Below are 17500 nucleotides of genomic sequence, written 5' to 3'. Positions count from 1 at the left end.
CCAGGGAGGGTGCAAGCAAGGGCAAGAGCTTCCCTCGACGCACGAGGCTTCACCGCAGCCTTAGAGCCTCTCCCTGACCCCGCTCAGCAAAATAAGAAGGAAATAAGAGAGTCATCAATTTCCAGAGCTCAGCGCCAAAATCCGGCCTTCACCTTTGAAAGCGTAATTTATTCAAGCTGCTTTATCATTGCAGAGCCCAGCGTAGACGGGGGATTATGGAGAGGTCACAGCCGGAGCAATAATAATAATAAAAATCAGTTAAGTCGGGGAAGTATCTTGCGTGAGTTCATCACGCGTCAGGGAGACGCCTTTTTTGGAGCCAAGGTGTTTTAAAGCAAACGAAGAAGAGCATCCCGCCAGCGACTTAACACAGAAGTGGCATCAAAAGAACCTTTGGGGGAGCAATAGGCATGGGGGGGCTTCACACCCCCTCTGTTTGTGAACCCAGTTAGGCGTATGTTGAGGAAAGGGTGTATGTATATTAGATTTTAATTAAGCAGTGTTAATTATAATCTATGAGATGTGCTTACTGCTTATCTGATAATTATGAGAAAGCCAATTTGGCTGCTGGCTTGTGACTAATTAAGTGGAATTAGTAATGATAATTATAGATTTAATTTTTGTTTGCCTTTATTGGCAATGGGGGGAAAGCGGCTTCGAGGGCTGGGTGGGGCGAGCGGGGAAGGGATGGGAAAAGCCATGGGAAATGGTCACCGTGCCAGGGATTTGGCCCAAAGGACGAGGACCTGCCTGGGATTTCCCAGCAAAAGTGGTTTTCCGGTGGGGGAAAAAAACAATTGGGTGTTAAAAAAGAAAGTTTTCTGGAAACTCCTTGATGCAAACAAACCTCTGCTAAAAGGCAGCGGTTTCGTGGAGAGATTGGGCTGGGTTTTTGCCAGCCCATGGCGCAGGCTGCCGGCGTCCTGAAAAAAGCCTGAAAATTCAGGCAATTCGGGGAGTTTGGCTTTTCCAGCCCAGAGAGGAAAATTCCTCTGGGACATCTCCCCTTCCTCCCACACCCTCCACGACCCCGACTCCTGCCAGCAAGAACAAGGCGATTTCTGAACGCTTCTGACTTTTTTTTTTCCCAGTGTAAGTGCAAGGCTATAAAATAAACATCAAATACTGCAAAACCTGCCCAAGCCCTGGGAACGGGACTTGCGTTTTTTCAACATGCCTACAGGTTGCTACTGCTGCCTGGCTGCAAGTCGCCTTGAAATACGCATCTTCCTCCTTCGAGTATGCACCGTGGTCACGGGCTGCCCAAGTAGCCTAAAATATTACAGGATAGCAAAGATGCTGTAAGAGGGAAGGAATAAAAACACAGGGAGAGGGGGAAAAAAAATAGATATTTTGCAGCTGGATTTTTAAACGGCCCAGATAAACTCGCAGCTGCACGACACCACGTGGAGCTATGCAAGCTAAGCTAATGATAATTAAATCTCCTGCTGCAGGGGTGAACAGCAATTTCACGCTAGGCCTGATGCCCGGGATGAGAGCTAGCCCGGGAAAAGCGGCGGCGGCGGCGCGGGGCCGGAGGGTCGGACCGTGGAGCCGCTCCGTTCGCTTCCCAGGCGAGCGCCGGAGCTGGGGACGCTGCGCCCCGCTCCTTCCCACGTTTCTAATCTCCGAGGCCGAGCTAAATAATACCTGACGATCTCGGGTATAAATTGCAGGCAGCAGCGCGGACGCGGCCGGCTGAATGCATTAAGGCAACAGCTCCGTTGCAGCCCGGCTCGTTTGCAAGACCCCGCTGCCCCGGGGAGGGGGGGTCCCCACTGCGGCACCCCCGGGCGGCGCGGTGCGGGGCTCAGCTCCAGGGAAAGCACCTGCCCTGGCTCCAAAGTTGCTTTTCACATCCACTTGTGAGCACTAAAGATTATTTGCCGGACAGGCTAGCGCACCGAGCTCTGTGGTGGCTGGTTATTAGGAGCAGCACAAGAGATTAAATGACAGCAAACTCATGATTTCTCTTTTTTTCTTTTTTTCATTTCAGCAGCAACTCGGAAATAGGCCTGATTATAAAAGGAAAAATTCCCCATGAGTCACACAGCTTCCAGACCAAAAAAAAAAAAAGCCAGTATCAGCCCGAAGTGACCAAAACACACGCTTGGATGGACAGAATTTGACTTCATTCGTAACGATGCTCGGGGTTTGTGCAGCCACACACATCCCTACAAACTCCCTCCGGGGTTTCCAGCTGGAGCTGCGATCCAGCCCCGCGTCAGGATCCATCGTAACAGAGCATCGCATTCAAGTGCATTTGCTGAATCATTCATTCAGGCTCCTGTACTTAATTTCTCCAGGATACATTTAATACCTTCGCTCCCATCCTAAGGAGCTGTGGGATTCATTGGGAGGAGAGTGCAAATGGCTTCGGCACTGACCTCGTGCTCAGCTCTGCAAGGAAATCGTTCGTTTGGATTTCCCTGATGAGCGCCAAGGTAAGAGAGGTCAGCGTCCAGCCCTAGAGATATAAATAACAGTTTAGAGATGACCCAGCTCCGCGCAGGGATCTCCTGTTGAACGCTGCTACCCATGGTTGGCAAAGGCTGAGTTGCTGTGTGCTTACCTCCCCTTCTGAAAAGAGAAGAAATGGGGTTTTAAGAAAATAATGCTTCAATAACACTAGGCATGCTGTTGGAGAAGAAAAAGACAAGGCAGAAGCCAGGAGCTGGTAAAAGCTACAGCTTGTAATTTCATTGCACCTTCTCTACTCAATAAATGGGTTTCAGTCAGAGCATCTCTTCCATCCAACCCAAAAAGGACCTGAAGGGTAAGTTGATTGCATTGATCGTGCATGCATTTTCCTGGCAGGGAATGTGGCCCAGTCCCTCGCTGCTCCCATCCAAAGTACTCCACTTGCTTATTACGGGAATATCGCCAGAGACTCCGGGGCCAGGGAGCGGGATGCTGCAGGGAATTCATTGCTCTCTGAGTGCTAGGAACATTAAGAGAGAAGGCAGAGCAGGGGGGTAATGCAGCGGCTCAGCCTTTTCCCCATCACGGCCGCTGGCAGCCTATCACTCCTGCTACGAGTTTTGACAGCCCCGTGGGATCGTTCTCACAGGGCTGTCGTCAACCCTTACGAGAACGGCACGTAGGAGCTTGCCCGCAGGGAGGGCAGCACGGATCTGCTGAGACAAACTGCCCTCGTGCAGCTCCTGCCCACCCCTGAGCCGGTGCTCAGCCCTGCCACCCCTCACGTGTGCATCCTCCTCTTCCTCCCCAAGCAAGAATCTCCCTCTCCATCCTACCTACACCCCTACACCCGGCTGTGACAATGCTCAGGCACCCAGCCCCTGAGCCAAACCATCTCCTCCGCCGCTCCGGGGCTCCACGCCTGGTGTACCCACCCCCAAAACCCTGCCTCTGCCCCCGAGGGGCCAGGGAAAAGTGTAAATCGTTGCGGGAAGCACCGCCAGACGCGGTACGAGACGCAAACTCGTCTCGGTAAGGTCAGCACTGCCATAGGGATGCGCTGGCTGGACGGCACCGCAGCTTAAATTATATGCCCTGGGACATCCCGGAGCAGTGCCAGCCTCCCTGCTCCGCCGCCGTCGCCGCAGGCAGCGATGACAGGCAGGAGACAGGGCAGGTTGGCAGCCTCGCAGCAGCGCTGCCCGTGCCCGGGGAGACGGGGTCGGGGTACCTGGCTTTGCTAATTAACCCCCAGGAAATCACTGCCGATGCAGCAGCGCGCTCCTTTAAGCCGCCTCCACCTCCCCGCGCAAGAGCCTGAGCCGTGCCTCGCCGTAACGTCTTCGAAGGAGAAGGCTATCAGCTCAAAACAGCCGAGACCTTTAGCTCAAATCCATTAATCCTCTTTATTAAACCCGGGTCACCTCTGAGTCCTGGCAAATTAACCAGCATCTCCCCACTGCAAGTACATCAAGAGGAAACGCGCTGTACAGCGCCTGTAATTTTCATGGACCGGGGCTCCGGGGTCAGAGGGCTTCCCGGGCTCCATTCTCTGCCTTTGTCAATTTAAAAGGGAACATCGGCTTGCTCTTGTATAAATTACGAGAGAGGCAGAGCGGGGGCCCAGGGCGGCCGCAGGGCGCTCTGCCGGCTGCAGCCGTGCCAGCGGCTCCGCTCCTGCCCGAGGATGGGAGCAGGGCACAGCGAGGCCACAAGCACCGAGTCCTTTGGGGGGAAAAATGGGGCTGGGGACGTCCTCCAAGCACATCCTCCAAGCAGCTGGGCAGCCGGGGTACCGCCTTTGGCATCCTCCAAGGCTACCTTGGCCACGTGCCTTCTTGCTGCTCCTAATAAACGGCACATCCCCGGTGCCAGCCCAGCTGGGGAGCGAGAGAAAGAGAGACTGGAAGGGCTTCGCTCCAGCTCAGAAGTGGGTGGAAAATTGTTGCCTTGTTGCCTGAAATTTCACCATTTGAAACATCTCCCCCTTTCTGCGCTGTCCTGTTGGAGCCACTCTGCTCTGAATACTCACCAAGCCAGCACCAAAGCGAGAGCGGCTCTATTTCTGAAGAGCCAAGGACATTTAGCTGGGCCGGGGAAGACCTGGGGCCAAATCTCTTACAAATGCTAATTATACGCCCAGTAGAAGAGCTCCAAAAGAGAAAGCCAGCCCAGCCTGGCCTGGGGAAGAGAGACTCTGCGTGGGCTGAAGGATAAAGGCAGAGCGGGGACTGGAGATCACAGCACTCCCTTCCTTGGATGGGTCTCCTCCTGTTCCTGGAAACAGCATCCTCAAGACAAGAAAACTTTCCGGAGCCAAGCAAAGAGTGTTCATATACATTCATTGAGTGAAGGGGAAAGGGGAAAAAAAAAAAAAAGTGGGAAAATACCAAGCAGCTCTGTAAGAGCTATAAGCATCACACCTATTCCCCTAAGACAACTGCACACCACGGCACATCCCAGCAGGCTCTCCAGCCATAGCTCTACCACAGGGCTATATCGACCCACCGGCTTTGGCTGAAGTTGCTCCGGTTTTACGCCAACTTAAGCCAGCAGAGACTGGGGAACTCTGATCCCAGCAGCAGGATGCTCACCCTTAACTCAGTCCGACAGCACTGGGGTTTTTCCACCTGAGTTTGAGTTACAGGTAGGATTAGCGCACGGCATCTGAAATCTCCTAACCATCAGCTTGTATCACAGCTTTAGTTTTTTATTAAAAACATCATTTCTTGCCGTATTTAATCACCGCAAGGTCATTTCAGTGACAGTTGTCAGCATCCTAGCCAAGGAACCAGGAGCAGAGCCCCGTCCCGCTGACCAGATAAAAGGAGGAGATGCTGGGTTTCATTTCCTTGTTTTCAATTGAGAGGTGCCCACCTCGGTGTGCAGATTAAGGTGTGGGTGGGCCGATGTCAGCCCCCCGCGGACTGAGATGGGAAGCTGCCGCTCGCTCTGCTCATCAGGAGCCCCGAGGAGAGAAATTGCATAGTTCTCCCCACGGCCCTCTGCCCACCTCGAACCAATTTCTGCTCCTTTTAATTCAATTCAGCTCCTCCTGACCTTGGCTGGCTGGAGTTGCAGAGTTTCTCTCAACAGATAGCACCAATTACAGAGGTGTGAAAATGGAAGGCTTTCAATTCGGAGAACAAACCCAAGAAACCGGGACTTTATTGAGCTGAGAAACAGGGGGTGGGAAAGGGGGAGCAGACAGGGGCGCGGGCTCAGAAGTATTGCCTGCGCTCGCTCCAGAAACCAAATGCTTCGGCTGTTGCCTATGTGGGAGAAGGCGAAGGCTTCGCCTGGGGAGCGGGGCTGCCCCGGGGGCTGGAATGGCGAGCGCTGCCAGAGGTGCGGGATGAGGTGCGCAGAGCCGACGGCACCCGGGCACCCGGGATGCCAAACCCATCCCTGGCATCACGCCTCGCTCCGTTAGCGGCTGCACGCCGGCGCTTTCACGTGCGTTCCCCAACGGGCTGATTTCAGACACAGACTGAGTTTGCTTCCCCGCAGCGGATCCAAGCTGGATTGAATCTGCAGCATCTGCAGCCCGACCCGTACCCTCAGGCACGGCGGAACCTCCATCCACACCACTTCTTTAGAGTAACGCCGCCTTTTGTCCACCCACCAAGCTATTCCCAGCCAGGGACTGCTGGGCCGAGCCTCTGGAAATCCACACCCCAAGCGCCAGCGTGAGCCTGGTTAGATCTGGGCAGGAGGGCTCTGGCAGGATCGCGTAGCTGACGGCCTCGGCAGGGACATCAACGCGCGGACAGTCTTCATAAAAGCTGCCTTCCTGCTGCACAGTACAACCTGCGATGATCAGAGAGTCCCCAGACAAAAGCAGGGGATGTTCAGCTCATGGGAAGGAGGCAGAGACAAGCACCTCCCTGGGCTGAGCTCACTGAAGCTCTTTGCCCAACGTGCCCCGATGCTAAAAAAAAATTAAAGCTCAAGCAAGAAGTCTTAGATGGCTGGGATAGAAAAGGGGGTTACTGTCACGCAAAGCAGCGCCGAGTATGGTCCCCCATCAGCTCGGGATGCTTCCAGGTATTTCATGGGCTGGAAGGATGCAGAGAAGCCTCCCCGAGACCTGAAAACTCCCCTTCTCCAGCCCTGTCTCCACCTCCATCAGCTCAACACCCACGTACCAACCAAGCCCAGAGTCTCCCTTCAATCCGGATGCGACCCTTCCCCGACGAGAACAACCTCACACCGCAAAGCTTTGACATCCAGGCCGACGCACAAAGAGCAAACAGGGCTTCCCCGCCTGCATTTTGGGCAACTGCACGTCTGAGCAGGCTCAGCATCCCCTTTCAGAGGCGTCCTCCCAAGCCTCGGAGCTGGGGGGCCACCAAAATGAAGCAGTGGCTCATTTGGTCCTCTCTCTCAAGAGTTACCAGGACTTGGCAGGACTCTCAACAGCTCGGAGGCACGTGGTTTTCAAGCCAGCGCGCAGCACCTCCCGTATCTCCAGCCAAACTGCGACCGCGGCTCCCCCCAACGCCTGCCCATAAATCCTCCAACCCGGTAAACAGTCGAATTACGGCTCCCCGCCATTGCTTAGCTGCTTTTGACACTAATTGCTCTGTGGAGTGTGTGCAACTGGCAACACCTTATTAAAAGTGAAATATATTATACTGTCCACTTATTGCTACTTTATAAAGATAAAGTATCCCGAGGATACGGAAAGGCTGGCAAAGGCATCAACGAGCAGCCTCGGAGCAGCACACGAAGCAGATGCAGGCCAGGCATCGCCAGGACAAATGCGCGCTCTCCGTTAAACTGCAAAGAGTGTTTCCGTTTGGAGCCCAAGGGTTGAGTGAAGAGCGTGCTTGAGAATTTGTTCTCTGTTCAACTCCTGGTTTCACCTCAGAAATCTTCACTCTCAGAGCGTGGGGGAAGCCAGGTAGAGGCGAGAGGCGAAAGGGCAAGGGGGTCAAGCACACTCTGACCTGCCACCGACTTCAAGAGGAGCAGAGGGTGCCTCTCGACTCACAAAGCCAGACTAAGTCTCTTCCTAATCATGATTTTGCGTTTGCCTACCTCCACACATCACTACCTGAAGCGTGGTACAGCCTCTCCTGCCGGTGACACTAACCAGAGCATCAGTTACTCCGACCGCCACATTAAGCGCAAGCCCAAGAGCCCTGTGATGCTCCAGCTCCGTGTCAGCTCAGCACAGGAATTTTAGGACCCAAATGTATCGATCTCACAGATTTTCTCCTGTGTTTCACAAGGAAAAATGTGTAGAAACCTCCGCTTCAGATTTGGAGCTACAGCGAGGACACACGTCTCTTGCACATGCCTTGGGCAAGTCGTCTTCCCCTCTTTATTCCTTGGCTTCCCTGTCTGTAAAAACGGACAACGGAATTTCTCTTCTCCGTGAGGTGTTTTAAGATCTACTAGAAACAACCACTGATACCAAGGCATTTCAGTAATAAATGTTTCGATCCAGTCCCTCAGGCCTCTTCTCCCCACGTAGTTTTGGGGAAATGTTTGGTTTTGTTTTGGGTTGATAGGCTATTTTGGGTTGGGAACACAACAGGCAGCAGAAGACAGGAGGAAGGCAGACACAGGGGATGCCGTCAGTGGCAATTCTGCGGTGCTCACGAAGAGATGGCGTGCAGGGAGGGCACGGAAAACCACCCACGTGGGGGAAAAAAATCAGCTTCTGGGGACTCATTTTCAGTAAAATAGAGATATTCCTCATGCACATCACAAAAGTCATCACATCTACATCCCTCCTGTAATGTGGAGGGTACAGATGCTGTTATTTATCACTTATTGGTCATTTCCCATGTGGCAGAGACAACAGACCCACCTCCCATCAGCTCTGAGGACCACGGCAGCCTGCATCGCGCTTTGATTCCTGAAGGAAATGGCATGTCCTAAGCAACGAATCTGAAATACCCAGACTCTTTGGTTCAACAAGTTCAAATCCAAGCGGGATCAATACCTTCTCACTCCTGAGGTATCAGCAGGTAATTGGGTATCATGCAGTGATGAGCAACCTAGTTTGCTCAGAAGCTGCAAACTTTAATCTTCATCCATTCCTGGTACATAGAATGGAGAGGGAGGAACAGATCAAAGGAGAACAGACCAAATTCAGCCGCATTTGGGCCCAGATTGCAGAAAAAAGGACTCATTCCTAAGCAAAACGCTCAGGCTTCTAAGGTTCAACATCTGGAGAGGACTCGAGCACAACACAACGCAGAGAAGCTGCCACCTCTCCAGCACAGTCACCTGCAACCCCAGCGCCGCCTCCCGTGGGTTTTCGGCTGCTCCTGACACCCCAACTTCGCACCAGAGCCTTCTCCAAGTTCATCCCGCGGCATGTGACCTCCTCTGCCAATGCCTACGTCCACTTTCACAGACCTCCCACCCCGGCGCCCGCCCCGCCGCCCCATTCCCAGCCCCGTGATGCCCATGGCACTGCAGCAAAGGGGCTGACGAGTGCCCGCGCCGCTTCGTCCCGCAGCACCCGCCCTGCCGTCGGCTCCGGTGAGGGCCAGGAGATGTTGCTCCACGCTCTGCAAGCTGGAAGGTCCCACCTGGCTCCAGGAGGTCGCCACCCCAGCCAGGGAAAGGTGAGGTGGCAAGGTAGATGTATGGGCAGAAAGAGAGAGAAAAGCACCGCAGGCAGCAGAACGACTGATTTGACAGATTTCCCTACCGATAAAAGCTAACTTTGCTTAGAGGTTTTGACACCTGATTAATTACGTCACGCTGGCTCGCCTCAAAAGGTTGAGTTTCCGGCAGCCCTCGCCTTTCATCCTGGCAGCGTTTGGCGGCCGAGCCCGCTCCCCTGGTGCCAGCAGAGGAGGGGACGGCGGGAGGGTGGCTTTGCCAAACGTCCTGGCCCGTCCCCGGGAGGCAGGAGATAAGGAGGACGAGGGACGGCCGGGGACAGAGCCCCTTTGTCTGCGGTGCCTTTTGTCGCGGGCAGATAGGAGGCAGCTGCCTCATGCTGACATTTCGGTGACCAAATTAAAATGCGCCGCCATGGAGACTAAATGTCATTAGCCTCATTAGAAGCGATCGCATTAAAATAAACAACAACAAAAAAAATTAAAGTGGGAATTAGCCGACGCCACTAAATGAAATGCATGAATGGCTTTAAGGAGCTCGTGCGCTGCCCTAACGGGGATGGGGTTGGGGTTTTTTTAGCGGCATCCAGGCTTCTCTCGGATGCTTCCCATCCGATTACCGGACAACACCAACGGCATTTCTCTCATGCGCTGTGACAGGACCGCCGCACAAGGTGGAAGGTTTGGTGAAAGAAGCGTTGGTTTGTCCTTGTAAAGAGAGGAATTCTTCCTCTAATCTCTCTTGCTATGCAAACGCCATTTCCTTTGGGGCAGGAGAAGTCATCAGAAGGCCCTTGCAAGATCCTGCTTATGACAGAGCAGATTTGAAAACCCGGAGATCTCCTTCCCCCTCCTTCCCTTCTGTCAAAAATTATAATCATCATTTTCCAGCTTGCTGAACAATCAAAGTGTGGCCTATATTTGCTGGAGCTCCTTCCAGACGCCGCATGCATAGCAACAAGTCCAGGAAACAAAAGCCAGAAGTAAGCAAGCAGTTGGGCGAGAGGAGGCGATGGGCTGGCAGGTGGAGAGCGGAGGAACGCTGCTCGCAGAGCACGTCGCGGGGCACAGGCAGCCGGGTCCCCCCGAGTCCCACCGGTTCGGAGCTGCTCTGAAGGTCCAAAGCCCCATGTGAAGACCTCTTCTTCCATGCTCTGCAAGGAGCGTGGGAAGAAATGCACCTGGGCAATTTGGTCAGTAGAAACGGCGGAAGCCCAAGTCCTCCTGCTGCAGGCTTAGATGGTCCTCATGTGGCTGAGGAGCCCTGAGGAGCTCACCATGGGGTGAGCCATGAAGGACGAAGCCACATCAAACACAGGTAACCCCAGCTTGTCCCCCAGGGAGCCCGTATCCTCTGTGCAAAACCCCACCAGTGCACCAGCTCCAGCCAACCCAACTGACCACCCCCTGTGATTTTGCTGTCTAGACAGCCTGAGCCGATGAGGTCTGGTCCCAGCATCCCATCCTGAGGGATGGAGCTCGCAGGAAGGTTTGCCAGGCTACCCCTTCCTTGTGGCTTGCAGTCCGCTTCAGTCTCCAGAGCTGTCAATCCAGCACTTTTCACTAGCGCTGAATTCACAGAAAAGTAAATCTAAAAATAATTCTTCTTTTTCCCCCCTTCCTTGCCTCATCTCACACGTGTTCGGCGCGCACATGACTCTGCCGCACAGGCAACAGGTCTGGCTTCCCTAAAATGGCTCCTCCCAGGAAGGCTGCTCTCGACACTGGTGCACCGACGGGTCTCTTCGGCTAGCTGAGCCTTGGTGCCCAAGGCTGATGTGTCCACCCAGGAACCTCAGCCCATGGAGATATATCCAGGACACAAGATCTGTGAGAAGCACCAGGTCTCCTTTCCAGAAAGCCTCTGAAACCACAGTCCCTGCTTGCTGCGTCCATGCAACCACTCCCTGCTCCAGATGATCTTGAAGAGACACCTCCTCTGCAAAACACTCTTCCCTTGGCCCTGCCAGGAGAAGCCCACCACCTCCATGCAACTCAGACCAACGCCCCAAACCACTGCCCTCCACCATCTCACGTTCTGTAACCCTAAGCCAGGACTAGAGGGAGAGCCCACCAGCTCCAAGGTGCCGCTCAGCCGGACCCCACGATACCTGGGCTCATGCAACCATCGGTTCACAAGGGCGATGCATCCCCTGCCATTCCCACCTCCCTAGACCTAGCAAGCCACCCTGCTTGGTCACCCTTCGAGGGTGATAATGCAGTCCCAGAGCTTTTGAGAAGCAGGCAGGAAAGTGTCTCTTTCCTCTAAGCATGAAATGAAGAGGAGTTCCTTGGAAAAACCCACCCACTGAGCAAGCAAGTGTCAAAGCCACCTCTGTATGCGCCGTTGCAGCATTGGCAATTTAAGTACCACCCCTTCATTAGGGAAAGGGAGCGATGACGAGGGCGCAAGGAGATTTGCTGCAGAGCTGTTGTTATTTTAAAGTTTAAATAAAAAGGAGAAGTGTGACAGCTGAGATCATTCCCCATCCTGCACTCGCCAGCAGCCGAGAGCATCTCAGGGGATGCTCAGGCCACAAGGTAAGAAGGGACGGGGATCACTGTCTGGTTTTTCCTAACTGGGGGTAGGAGAAGGATAGGGCTGCAAAGCCCAGGCTGACCACAGGTTCATGGAGGACATCACAGAAAAAAAACCAAACAAAACACAAGTCTCCTGTATCCCCCGCCTGACTGCAGCAAGGGATCCTCCCGGGTACCCTGCTCCCCGCACCTCCGAACGTGCCGAGCTCCGCCACTGCCTCCTTCCCCGCTCCTCGCCCCGCCACTTCGGCTTCTAACCAAGCGGAGCGCAAACTTCAAATTGCATGTTCAAGTGTAAAATACGAACACAGCTGTTTATGCAGCTCGAAATTCGCCATAACCAAATATTCAAGCCTTTGGGGAAGGTTTTCAAAGGCACCAGTTAAGGCACCCAGCTCCCATCAGTGCCTTTGAAATGCTTCTCCTTTTTCAGTTTTTCAGTTTTTCGCACCAGCAAAAGCTCCTCCACCCGACCGTCTGCAAGTGGCGAACGCACGAAGGAGGTGCTGTCAAAAAGAAGCTGCTGGAAAACGCAAAGCAAAGTTCGCCGCTTCGGGGCAACCTGGAAGGCAGCCGCCGGAGCCACCGGCCCCAAAACCCGCAGCCCCCGGAGCAAATCGTTCTGAAAACCTGCGTGGCGGGGATTTGCACGGGCGGTAGCGGCGCGTGCCCGACCTGCCGTCACGCTCCCTCCCACGCCGTTCGGGAACGAGAGCGAGCGCGGCTCTCGTCTTCCTCACCAGCCGAAACAAAACGTCCTCTGGACGGCCGACACCAGCCTTCCCCCATCCCAGGAGCCAGGGGACGGAGGAACCGACCTCCGACAGGGAAGATACAGCCCAAGCCTCGGGCAGAGGAAGGACCGGGCAGCGGTTTTGGGCTGACGCTGGCCCTGCTGGGACCTCGGTCTTTCCCAGCACCTCTGACCGACGACGGATTGACAGATCGACGCCACTACCCCCAGCCTTTGGCAGAGCACAGAAAATCCCTTTAAGTCCCTCACGCTCGTATTGAAATGACACTAAAGCGGAACTAATGTGCTCCAGGTACTTATTCTTGGGCTTAGTCACCGGGATCGGCGGCCCTCCACCGGCCCGGCATCTCCCCCCGCAGAGGGGTGACAGCCGTGTCACAGGCGGTGGTGGCAGCGGGAAAGGCATGGTCCCATAGCAGGGGCTCCACACTAGGAAGGCACGGAAAGGCCTTTTTAACTCCCCTAATGTCCGTTTTTCTTAACTTTAGACCAGATTTACCTCGCCCAAGCGAGGAGGAGGCAGGGGAGGTGAGGGGGGGTTGCACAGGCAGAGTCTCCAGCGGGACGCAGAAAGCGGGTCCTGGGTGCACGGGGTGATGGGCAGAGCTCTGGGCGACCCTGCAAGCTTTATCTTGACCCTGATGCCCAGGAGCAGTGAGAAAGGGGATCATCCATCTCGCCCTGCCCTGCACCGCTCCTCTGCAAGGAGCCGCTGCCATGACAAGTCATTTTGCCAAGCCAGCAAAGGCGGCAATATAAATGTCTGAAGAAGCTGATGTGCATTGATTTTTGCCACCTGTAGAGCCACGATGTCGCACCGTAACTGCAGACGAGCCGAATATACTCCCCCCTGCCCCAAATTCATTCTCCAGCACAGCACAGCCCACCCGGGTACATCTCAAAACAACAGCACCCGAAATGCCCAGCAGTTCAAAGCGTTTGCCAATGGCTTGACAATTAAATTACCCACTCCGCCTCCCCACCCTGCAGTGCTGGGCTCATTAAAAATCCTCAGCATCCTTCCCACCAGACAGAGCCCACCTCAAAGAGCAACCGATGTCCAGGAACCCGCCTCCCCCAAGGCACCAGATGACAACAGCATTAAGCCTTCTGAATTATTTTGGATGGAAACTTGTCTTATAAAGAAATAAAAAGCTGCAGAGTAAGACGCTAACTATGACCAGAGGGGTCAGGGTTTCATTACTACATTAACCTTACGTGTCTTTAGATTCCACAAGAGTAAATTGGTAACGAGAGACATGAGCCCCGATGGGAAAAACTCATCTCTCCTAACACAAGTAAGAAGGGGGGGCAAGAACAGAAGTGGGAACGAGAAAAAGAGGAAAAAAAATGGCAAATAAGCTATTATAGCTAATAATAACTTTGCGATGCTATTTTCTGCAGGAGCCTTCAAGTTGTGATGTTTCCCTTCACTCTAATTACACCTTCTAAAAGCAGGTTCCCTTCTCACTTTAACCATCCCATGTGAAACTCCCGCAGGATTCGGATAAAAACGGAGAGGGAAAGAGTTTGCTCTTCACAAACAGCTTCTGCATATCCCAGGAGAGCATCACCTGCATAAAACACGTGGGATTGCGCTTGCAAATAATAAACAGCTCCCCCCCCCCAAAAAAAAATCACTCCAGGAAGGTGCAGGCTCCGAGGGTCAGCAGGGACCGTTCGACTCCCCGCTGCACCGGCTGCCATCCAGGGAGACTTTGCCAACGTGACTTGTGTTACACCCACGGCAGTGAAACCGCGCCTGAAACCAGTGCTGCAGCCAGGTTGGGGGCAGAGAGGGAAAACATCCAGCCTCTGCAAGCCACGTAAAAATAAAATAAAAAAATAAAAAGGAGAGGAGACGTTCAAAACCCGTGGTTCGAGGCAGAAAGTGGGGGTGTGGGGCAGGAAGGCAAAGCACCAAGCAGCCAGCCCAGCACACTGGAGTTTTTCCGTCCTCTAGTGCAGGCAGCGGGTTTCAGCCTGATGGATTTAGTGGCTGAGCTCAGCTGGGCAAAGTCCGGGGCTGGTTTGGCTCGGGGACCCTCAGGGCCAGAGCAGATATCGCCCCTTCCCTGGCACACACGGATGTCAGAGCAAGCCCAGCCCTTGGGCCAAACGACCACGTCCCGAGGGAACGGCAGCAAGCCACCAGCAAACCGCGACTGCTCCGTGCCAGGTCTCTGCCAGCTCCTACAGCCTAAGGACACCTTGATGACAGCCCATCAAGTGTCACACGTCCTCCCATTTGACCTGCACGGCTGCCCAGCATCCATTTCTTTGCAATTTCAACCCAGAGGAGCCTCGTCTAGCAAGAGGGTGAAAGAACCAGCGCTCTGCCCGGCACAGTGCTGGTGAGGCGAGCTGCCCCGCACCAGCCTTATCTCGCTCAAGATAATATTTCCAGTTAAAAACCCCCTTGCATTTGGCAAAGTGGGGCAGCTCACGCAGCCGCGTCATCCTTCTTGCGCTCGCCTGCTAAGCCATAGGTGCACCACTGTGGCTGAAGGCACTGCTGAAGGGCTGGAGGCACTGCCGTCAGAGGTCCTCCACCGGCGCTCCTCGACCAGCCGACGCACGCCCCAGGGGACAGCGCTGGCCTCCCCGGGACCCCCACAATCCCACGGAGCATCGCTGGTACTCAGCCCCGTGGCAGCAGCTCTTGTACCCGCTGACCGCTCGGGCTACGGCATGGCATCGCTCTGCCACGGGACGCGTGTGTTCCCGCGGCACGAGCCTCTGCGCAAGCAAGTTTTAGCCCGAGACCCCTCGTGTTCGTCACAGCTGTGGAAAGAGCTGTTTTCCAACTGTGACACAGCTAACCTCGCCGCCGCCAGCCTCATCCTCTTCCCACACACGCCAGCCCTGCGCAGCAAAGCGCTGTAACTAAACCATGGAAAGCTGCTGAAATTATAGCCGTGCCTCTTCCCGGCCCTCCCGAGTCCAGCATAATTCTCACTGACAGTCGTGAAAAACACACGTTGGGTTAAGATCGGATCTGAGCCTCGACACCCAGTCCCCATCTCCTTGCACAGGGACCCGAATCTTTTCAGCTGCTAAAAGTGCACATCATCGTCAAAAAAATGCCGGTGACTTCTTCCCCCTCGGCACGCAGCTCCGCCGCCCGCCCCCATCGCTCCCTCCCCACGGATGCAGCGCAGGGCTGCGCTCGCTGCCCCGCCGCGACCCCCCCGCCCATAATCATCATGGAGCCAGCACCGGAGCCAAAGCCCGGCATCAGCCCCCCTCATCCTCCCGCGGCAAGCCATGGGGACGAGGCCAACCCACATTTTGGGAACCACCTGCTCAGCTCATGGAGGTTGCGGCACCTTCGCCGCAGCCCCGGTGGGTGCCCGGATCGAGGGGTTCGTTTTCACGTCGCAAAAGGGAGCGAGAGGCAGGCCCCCGAGTTTGCCCGGCAGCAAGCAGGGAAGCAGGGATGAGGGGGAGCACGGGGAATAGCGCGACGGCTCCGGAGAGATGGGGGACGCGGGAGGTACCCAACTTTGAAGGTGGAGAAGGCTCCGTGGCCCCATCATTTACAGCCAGGCGATGCCCGAGGGGACGGACTCTGCCCAGCCCGGGAGCTGCCATGTAATCCCGGCCACCTCTGCCGCAGGTGCCGGCGCCACTCGGGTGCGCGTGGCGCGGTGCCCGGCCGGGGGGCCAGCCCTGCCGCGGGGGACGGGCACGGCCGTTCGAACCCCGCTGCCTGGGCGCACTCGGCAATTCCCTGCTGCAGAGCCACTCGCTGCCTGCCTGCATGCGTGCGTTCGTGCGCAATGTGCATCGAGCCCGGGTCCCCCACGCGCGCACGCCGCTCGGCTTTCCCACCCTGCGAGCCGATGCCATCCCATCCCCCGGAGAAAAAGCCTTTTGCGCTACCTGGGATGAAGAGCAGGGCAGCGGTGGCCGTGAAGACGACCCAGCAGGCAGGATGGTACATCTTGGAGCTGCGGTAGGCTAGCGGCTGATTTGCTTGCTGCTTGCTGCTGCCGCCGCTGCTTTCGTCTGCGCTGAATTCTGAGCAGGTTTAAATCCACTGTTTGCAGAGGGAGGGAGACTGAGTTAGCGGGCTAGAGAGAGAGAGAGAGACGGGAGCAGGCAGTCAGTGCCTCCGGTTTCGCCTTGCACACGCACGCACACACACGCGCACACAACTAGCAGAAGGAGCACCGGGCTCGGTGCGTGCACGCTGGAAAGCAGACCTCCTACCAGGCACCCATTGGTTCGAGATGCTGACTGACACACGCACACCCGCTCTTCTGCGGGTCTCGCTCTGCAGCCGGGGAGTTAAACGTGGGCACCGACCCCCCGAGCATCCCTCCCGGCACCGGCTGGCAGCGGTGCTCGGGATGAGGGGAGCAGCCCGGCACGGCAGCAGGCACCGTCCCACTGACCCCTCGTGCAAAAGGACTCGGAAATTTTTTGCCCCCAGCTGGGGCTGGCCAGTGGGGCAGCCACAGGTTCCAGCCCCTTGGCTCCCCCCTGCCCCTCTGCGGGCTCTGCGGCGTGGGGCCCCCTCCGTGGCGAGCCACCGGCAGCTCTGCCCGCTGCCGAGAGAAGCAAACCGGCAAGCAGCCTAAGCTTTTTAGCATGAGTGGGTGTTTTCCGCACAAAATCTCTGGAAGCGAGCAGCAGTACCCTCCGTGCATCCCAACCAGAGCCGTGTATTCTCCCTTCAGCCGGCTGACAGAGCCCCAAAAGGACGCTGAGCCCAAGGTACCTGCTCCTGCAGCCCCCCTACCCAAAACTGTCCCCTTCCCACCCAGGCCAAGGAGTGTTCCCGCAGGCTCTCTAATGCAATCCTCTCCTTCCAGGCTGCCACGGTTTCCCCCCCGGTCCCTGCTTTCCCCCAAACCCCCCCTCCACGTTCCCACGCCCCCGCCAAGCCCACAGCATCCCCAGCGCCGGGCATCGGACCCAGCTTTCCGCCTCCCTGCCGGCTGCCCCTGTGTCCTGGTTTCAGCTGGGATAGAGTTAATTTTCTTCACGGAAGCTGGTATGAGACCGTGCTTTCGATTTGGGATGAAAAAATGTTGATCATGTCCTGATGTTTTCAGTTGCTGCTGAGCAGTCAAGGACTGTCCAGCTTCTCCTGCCGGCCGGCCAGCGAGAGGGCTGGGGGTGCACGGGAAGCTGGGGGGGACACGGCCGGGACAGCTGACCCAGGCTGGCCAGAGAGATATTCCACGGC

At 55.7% G+C, this 17500-nt stretch overlaps 1 protein-coding gene across 1 annotated transcript in view; it reads right to left on the bottom strand.

Annotated features, from left to right (window-relative positions):
* Window positions 1-16249, bottom strand: part of LOC309412969 (opioid-binding protein/cell adhesion molecule homolog) — a gene marked incomplete at its 5' end in the record, with an annotated part of 293967 nt that extends 277718 nt beyond the window's left edge. Inside the window, one exon of the mRNA XM_082010027.1 lies at window positions 16189-16249. Within this exon, the coding sequence (XP_081866153.1) occupies window positions 16189-16249 (61 nt within the window). The remainder of the gene's footprint in view (window positions 1-16188) is intronic.
* Between the last annotated feature and the right edge of the window lie 1251 nt (window positions 16250-17500).

Source organism: Phaethon aethereus (assembly GCF_964289735.1).
Source record: "Phaethon aethereus genome assembly, chromosome: 23".
Lineage (NCBI taxonomy): Eukaryota > Metazoa > Chordata > Aves > Phaethontiformes > Phaethontidae > Phaethon > Phaethon aethereus.
This window is presented reverse-complemented; position numbering and strand designations above follow the sequence as displayed.